Source organism: Agrilus planipennis, unplaced genomic scaffold (assembly GCF_000699045.2).
Source record: "Agrilus planipennis isolate EAB-ADULT unplaced genomic scaffold, Apla_2.0 scaffold55, whole genome shotgun sequence".
NCBI lineage: Eukaryota > Metazoa > Arthropoda > Insecta > Coleoptera > Buprestidae > Agrilus > Agrilus planipennis.
In genome coordinates, this window is record NW_020438918.1 from 504,462 (window position 1) to 512,525 (window position 8,064).

At 35.3% G+C, this 8,064-nt stretch overlaps 2 protein-coding genes across 2 annotated transcripts in view; both read left to right on the forward strand.

Annotated features, from left to right (window-relative positions):
• The window catches only part of LOC108736890 (glycine-rich cell wall structural protein-like), a 4,159-nt gene extending 1,472 nt beyond the window's left edge, over window positions 1-2,687 (forward strand). Inside the window, exons 2-4 of the mRNA XM_018469497.1 lie at window positions 951-1,428; window positions 1,798-2,164; window positions 2,472-2,687. Coding sequence (XP_018324999.1) covers window positions 951-1,428; window positions 1,798-2,164; window positions 2,472-2,484 — 858 coding nt within the window. The 3' untranslated portion in view covers window positions 2,485-2,687. The remainder of the gene's footprint in view (window positions 1-950; window positions 1,429-1,797; window positions 2,165-2,471) is intronic.
• A 2,453-nt stretch (window positions 2,688-5,140) lies between these two features.
• The window catches only part of LOC108736916, a 12,141-nt gene continuing 9,217 nt past the window's right edge, over window positions 5,141-8,064 (forward strand). The window contains exons 1-2 of the mRNA XM_018469527.2: window positions 5,141-5,426; window positions 7,146-7,258. Coding sequence (XP_018325029.1) covers window positions 5,196-5,426; window positions 7,146-7,258 — 344 coding nt within the window. The 5' untranslated portion in view covers window positions 5,141-5,195. The remainder of the gene's footprint in view (window positions 5,427-7,145; window positions 7,259-8,064) is intronic.

Genomic DNA, 8,064 nt, shown 5'->3' on the forward strand with positions numbered 1-8,064 from the left:
ACAATTGCATTGCTCAAATGTGCTGTTATTGGTACCATTTACTACTGAAAATATCAACGAGATGTTTATTTATATTTAAAGACATATTAAAGGCTTTAATGCTTGTTTTCGACTCGCACTACTATTCATGATTGAACAAAACTTTTGGCAGGTACTGTATGAAAAAGCTTGTTTAATGAACAAGAGTCGAGTGTATAATGAGCTTTTTTCTCCTGACCTACAATTTTGCCAGCGGGCATCGAAGACTTTGGAAGGGTCACATCGCTAGAGAAAGTAAACAAAGTATAACAATTGACCGAATCAAACGAAAATAATAAACGCTGATGATCATGAGGATTTAACAAAATGATGTAGTAATAAAATTACTGTGAAGATTGTATTGATCCAATATAAGTACCAATAAAATACAAGGAAACAATTTTGATTCCTGAAATTCCAAAACGAAAAGATTGAATAATAATAGTCAAAAATAATATGGAAATGGTGCAAGAAGTTCTTTTTATTACTGAATTCATTTTTATTTTAACTAATTTAATTAATTTAAACTACATGACATCTAATCACATTTACATTATTATTATTATTACTTTTTTATACAATTGAAAATTTGAAAAAAGTCGTGCCTCATAGAAGCTATGTAAACAATGTATGGATAGGTTTATTTGTTTATACATTGTGAATATTTATAACTCTTTCCTTCGGACATTTTTTTATAGCAAGTCATGTTGTACAGTTCTAACATAAATATGTTATTGCTTTTTAATCTATAATACCTACGTACTACTAATTTTTATAGCATTTTTATGTTTTGTAATTTGTTGTAACAAGTGTTATTTGTTGTTTTAAGAGAATTTGTTATGTCATCATGTAGTATGTCTAACTTTTGTGAAATATTGAATTCACTTTTATGACTTCTTGTTATTGCAGTCGTTCCTACATTGTAGTTGTAGTCGAAACCTACTATTTCCTATAACCGCCATGTATTCATTACAGGTGGTAAAGGCGGTGGCCTAGGTGGTGGAGCTGGAGGAGGCGGATTTGGCGGAGGAGGAGCCGGAAGTGGCGGAGGAGGAGCAGGAAGTGGCGGATTTGGAGGTAGTGGCGGACATGGAAGTGGTTTATTTGGAGGTAGTAGCGGTGGGGGATTAGGAGGTGGACATGGAGGCGGCGGTGGCCTCGGAGGAGGCGATGGAGGTTTTGGTGGTGGCAGTAGTGGCGGTGGAGGATTTGGAGGCGGTGGTAGTAGTGGCGGTGGATTTGGCGGCGGTAGTAGCGGCGGAGGAAGTTATGGTGGCTCTGGTGGTTTTGGAGGAAATGGAGGTGGATTAGGAGGCGGTGGTGGCCACGGAGGTGGATTAGGAGGAGGAGGCGGTGGTGGCCATGGAGGTGGTTTAGGCGGTGGATTGGGCGGGGGTGGATCAGGAGGAGGTAAGTGCGATAACTTTTGATTCATAGGTACATTATTAAGATAATTATTTTATCTGAACAACTCAAGATACAACTACAAACACGAAATTAGTTTTCATTAATTATGCGGCTCTTTCCATACTTTCAAGGAATTGAATAATATGTGAAAGCAACTCGAATTTTCAACTAGTCGTATATTTTACTACTGGAAAATATAGTCGGTCATTGTGCTTTTCTTGAAAAATGAATTCCTTGCTAAAACATGATTTGTGTTCTCCTTTATTAAAATTATTCTTCCAGAATTTACTTACGATATTTTAAGTTAGTACTGAATAGTAAATTATAAATTGAATGAAATAATAGTAAATAATTCTCTATGTAATATTTCAGGTGGATTCGGCGGTAGTGGAGGAGGTGGTAACGGTGGCGGACTAGGAGGTGGCCATGGAGGAGGTGGCGGCCTTGGAGGCGGTGGCGGCCTTGGAGGAGGTGGCGGTCTTGGTGGAGGACTAGGAGGTGGCAATGGAGGCGGTGGTGGTCATGGAGGTGGTAATGGCGGAGGATTAGGAGGAGGTCTAGGAGGAGGTGGAGGAGGTGGCGGCGGTCTTGGAGGCGGAGGAGGTCTTGGAGGCGGTGGTTATGGCAGTCATGGGGGTGGCGGTCATGGAGGTGGCGGCCATGGAGGTTATGGTGGCGGAGGAAAAGGAGGAGCGTATGCCTCAAGCTCTGCTCAAGCATCAGCTAGTGCCGGAAGCTAGTAAGTTTTAAAAATTCTTTTAGCGCCAGTGAAATATTACTTTTGGTGTAATTTCACAATGAAGCAACAAAATTACCCTGAAATAATTTTTGGACAGTCTGGAGGTCTCATACTAAAACAAAGGGTCTATTTGCTAAAAGGGTGCTAATAGTGTTAATTTTTGACCCAGGCGGGATAACTCCTAATCAATGTGGGAGTTACTAATCATCATATACAGATTAAACCTTAGAACCAGCATCCTTTATTAAACTAGAATTTAACTATACTGTAACGTGATTGTGTGTGACATTATTTTGTTTTTTTTCAGTGGAAGAAAATGAAATCAAGTCATCCCTAAAACTCGAAACGTGATATAGTTAGTTAAGTTGTATATAATAATTTGTATTTCACATTTTTCTAAGTTTTAAAATAAATAAAGAATCCCCAAAGTATATGTCTATGTCACGAATGTGTGCTTGTTACTCAGTATAAAATGTTATGATTTTTTTTCTTTTAATGAAAAATAAAGTTCGTATAAACCCGATATACACGTTTCATTACCTACATTTTTATTACTACAAGGTAAAGTTTGTATGTTTCTAATTTTGGATGTAAGAAGTAACCTCCGAAACTACTCATCCAACTTCAAAAATTCTTTAGAATTTTAATATTTAAAAATAGACCTTCAATTTAACAACATCAGTCAATTAAAAAGCGAATACGTTTCTTATGAACGCTGCTTTAGCGGTAAAAAGTACATTAAATATTATTTCTAAAAGAAAGCAGTGGAAATTAAAAAGGCCTGCAAAAGACGACTCTTACCATCACAAATTCATTTCCAACCCAGCGAATAATATTCAATATAAATAAGCATTAGGTTTTACCTGCTGCTTCGCTCGCCTTATGTCTTAAATACATGTCAAAGATCATTTTCAATTTTCTATCATTCGGTAGTAGTACTTTTTTTTATTAAAGCAATCCTGTGCTCTTTTCTGAACCCCAGATCATGTGTGTTTAAAGTTTCAAAATAGGTTTTACCCGCCGCTTCGCTCATGTTGATGCCCCAGATACGTGTCAGAGATCATCGACGACCTTATAAAACTAATTTTTCTTTCCCTCGGGAACAGTACTTTTTTTTTTAATTAAAGTAACCCTGTGTCCTTTTTCTTAGACCTCTGATCATGTGTGTTTAAATTTTCATAATAGGTTTTACCCGGGGTTTCTTTTGCGTTGATGTCCTAAATACGTGTCAAAGGTCAACGACGACCATATAAAACTAATTTTTCTATCCCTCGGGAACACTACTTCTTTTTAGTTAAAGCAACCCTGTGTCCTTTTCTATACCGCTGATAATGTGTGTATAAAATTTCATGATAGGTTTTACCCGCGGCTTCGCTCGTACATGTCAAAAATCATCGACGACCATATAAAACTAATCTCTCGGAATCCAATATCCATTTTCTGTACCCCTGACAATGTGTGCACAAAATTTCGTGATTATCGATTGAATAGTTCAGGCGTGAAAGCAAATATACAAATTCTTTTACAAGTTAGAAAACAAAAAAGAGAAAATAAAATTCCTAAGCTACGACTTATTTTTAGCTAAACTTATCGTATTTTTCTTCATGTTCTTTATAAATCTGTTTTTGTACTAATAAGTGCGAAAAATATTCAAAATTCAAACCACGATAGACAGCTTCTCTGGCTTTAGGTAAAGCCATTAAATAAATTGGGCAAAAGTGTAACCAGTTTCATACCCAAGTCTCTGCATGAAGATAATAAGGATTCTAGAGAAAAATTGATACATATTACGTGAACTTCTTCGTCATATTTAGACTCATAAGCTCAATAATGTGACTTTTAGAACTAGTTATTTGTCAGGCACTTTACTATCATTAATTAAAAATATAGATCAATAGTTAACTAGCTCTAGCTCGTTGTCATCCTACATTTTATTTAACAAAAAGGGGTACGTAGTAGTGGTAAGACAAATCAGAAATATTTCAATAAATGTAAAGGTATTGAATGCTAACCTTTACGATCTAGCAAGCTTTTTCGTTCAGCTTTAAGGCCTGTGGTGCAGAATATTTTCCTATGTTTCTTTAGTAATTCCTTAAATAAAAATGAAGAATGATTATTGAAGACCAGTCACGTTACCACAAAAAATTTACAATAATATTTTTATATTTTTAAAGGATAAACATCATCGAACAAAAGTTGCATCCACAGGAAAATAATCTTCAACGTATGTTTTACAAAAAACCTATAAAGAAGGATGGGTTGCCTAAACATCATTCTAAGAATCGATAGTTTCATTGTGATGGAGTGGTAAAAGTTTAATGAAAATGTAAACTTTTAAATAATTTCGCAGTTTTCAATGGTTTAGACAGTCCAATCCATAAAGAGGATTTTTATAACTACTGTACTACATTACGTATGCACCGTGATTGATTAATAATCCCTCATGACTGTTGTCTAGTAGTCTAGTTGAATCTTTTGATCATTTGGAGTTCAAAAATAGAATAAAATAAGACTATATTTATATACAATTTGAAAAAATGGGCTCGACTTTTATAAAGAATGTGGTGAACTATCACATTTCCAAAGAGTAGATTCTCTTTTTGCTACGTGGTTGAAATATATGACACAAGTTTTAAGTTTTTTTTTCAGTAAAATATCAACGAAACGGAAATTAAAAAAGGCGCTATGTACTTTCATGAATAATAATGAGACCCTTGAGACGTTGACCACTTTTAAGTTGTATTCAAAAAGAGTAATCTATTAAACAAAATTTATCAAAATCTTATATAAGTATCTATGTAAAAACTACTGATGCGGCTTGCCTTAAGACAGTGAGAAAAGATTAAATCACATTTAAACAACAATGATTATATAAAAATCTAGTGATTTATTAATTTTTCTTGGAAATACTTCACTTTATGTACCTATACAAAGTAAGAAGCTGATTGGTACAGAAAAGCACCTACTATATTCCCAGAAGAGTTTATGATACTGCTTGTTACATAGATTACAGTAATTAATTTTAATTCATATGTTTCTTAAATGCCATAAAAAGTCCATAAAACTGGATTACCACCACCGATATTCATTTTCTGCAATATATAAATTAAATTGGTCGATGGGTAGTACAGTAACTAATAGTAAAATGTCCATTCTACAATTTATATTGGTGGTGCTCTGCATGACGTATGGAATCTATTGTCAGCAAGATGACCAGAAGAACATTTTTCAAATAAAGGAAACTGGCGGATCTTTATTTAAGGTAATTAGAAATTTTACTTGAATCTTATGTACTGTTTTTTACATATGTAGAATCCTTAAATTCTAATTGTAATTGTTAGGAACCATACATATGATGGAGTAATGGTCTCAATACTTCCAAATAAATAACCCTCTGACAAGCATACGAGGGCGGTTCAATAAGTACCCGTGTTAGAAATGAAGACACCTTGTTTTTTTAATTTTTTTTTATTTTTCAACATAGTCCCCTTTTAGAAAGATACACTTCTTCCAACGTCCCTGCCATTTCTTTTACCTCTTCAAAAAATAAGATTTGTCAAACTCTCCAAAATCCCCCCTGTCTCGGCGATGACTTCCTCGTTTGAGCTAAAGTTTTTTCTCGCCAGTCATTTCTTCATGGTAGGGAACAAGACGAAGTCGCAAATGCGTCCGTGTCTTCTTCAATTTTTTGTCGAAGCGGTCCAGTAACTCACTGTAGTATTGTCCAGTGATCGTTCTTCCTTTTCCTAAAATATCCGTAAAATGATTTCCTCGGTAACAACGTTTGTCAGGCTTCCTGGTTGCTCCTATCAAAAACGGATCATTGCCCACGTTTAAATTCGTTGAAGCAATATCTAACTGTGGCCGTAGATAGCGAAATGTCTCCATAAACAGTATCCAACTTTGTTTTCATTTCCTCGCATCTTTTGCCATCCAAAAACAAAAAGCGAGTTACCGAACGATACTGCTCTTTTTCCATCTTAGCGAAAATAACGAAACACGTCTCAGTCGAATGGCTAGCCAAATCCAAACTGACCCATCAGTCAGTCTGAAATGCGTTTTGGCGTGATTTGATAGATGACAGCACACGATGACAACACCAATTTCCTTAAGGAACGTCCTGTCTTCAAACACGGGTACTTATTGAACCGCCCTCGTAAAATTTGTTTAACAGAATGAGTTTATTGTCAGTTATAGTAACTGAATTTGAAATAACTTAAAACTATATTAAAAGTATGTTTTTAATCCGGTATTAATTCCTTGTCCCTCTCTTCGTAATAATGCATAGAAAAAAATTAGTTTCATTAGTTTAGAGCGGACCTTACTACCCTCTCGAAATCAGAGCGACATTCTCATGATGTATTTAATTTTTCATTTTGTCTTCTGAAAAATCCTTCAATTTTAACATGTATACACATATCTCCATTTAGTACCTACTCACGAGGGCTATTACTTTGTAGAACTAGAAAAATGTACATGACAAAATGATTTTATTACTTCAAGGTGGGTAGTGTTTTCGTTCATTTTTCTACATAAACCAACGCCCTCTTCATAAAAGCGCGTCTCCAATAAAGTCAGGTACACATTGATGGCATTTTGAAAATCTTTATAATGATGGACTTTACGGTAAATGATCGAAAACATCCCACTTGAATTGTATGGGAAAGCCTGTCGTCATGTTGGTACAATGATGTCTCGTATATTGTCATGGGTGAAAACCACGACACTTTAGACTTCGTACTGAGTGATTTCCACCTCAATTGGCAATTGAATAAGGAATAGTGTTAGGTAAACTAAATATAGGTACCAGATTTCATTGGTGGCAAGCTTTAGAAGAGCTTATCGGAAACATTGTGTGATGATGTAACAAATATTTCAATCTTCTCGGCGATATAGCACCACGTAGAAATATTTGTCATGCATTTTTCTAGATCGTCGAAGGTTGACAAAATAGCATTCGTATATTGATATGATGTTGTAGGATACTGAACAAGCCATAAAAATTACAAATGATTTAACAAGGACTAAAAGATATGCCGGCCCCTATAAAAAGGGTGGAGGAGGAAGTTGCTGCTATGGTGGACGTACATATGGGTAAGTTGGCCTAACAAAATCTATTTAGATAATAGCGATCGCAATCACTCAAGGGACCTAGCTAATATCGAACAAGAAGCACTACAAACGACTGGCGATAATATCTGTACATTTACAATGAAACATTTGGACAACAAATTCCTGATGTATCTATAAGTATAAACTCTTGAATCGGATGACATTTGTAGAATAATATTAATGATACAACGGGAGGAAAGCAAACCTTAAAAACTACAAAATCTTATCTTATTTCTTTAAGTATTAAATATACCCAGACCCGTGAATTTGAAATGAATTATTAAATAGGTCACGTGGAATTGCTTTGAATATTATTCTAAAGAAGATAATTATTATTATTTGAAATCAAGATGTAAATTGTCGTGTACCTAAGCATTTTCAATTTGGACGTTGTTAAAGGCTGTTTGCAACTTTATGAATACTTTCATCATCATCATAAGGTCGTCAATCCTAAGACTGGTTGGAAACGCACCTCCACTCTTTCCTATTCTGAGCTAATCTTCGCATTTCCCTAAAACTGGAACAACCCATATCCTTAACTATTTGCGAACAGTTATCTAATCTAAGTCTACCTCTACCCCTCCTAACTTCCGTTTCTGCCTCTAATATGTCTCTGACTAGACCTTCATGCCTGAGAAGGTGTCCTACCAACCTATCTCGCCTATTATTTATTGATTTCCATAGAGTCCTCTGTTCTCCTATTCTTTCCAATACCTCTTCATTTCTAACCTTTTCTACCCACGATATCCTCATCATCCGCCTATAACACCACATTTCGAACGCTTCTA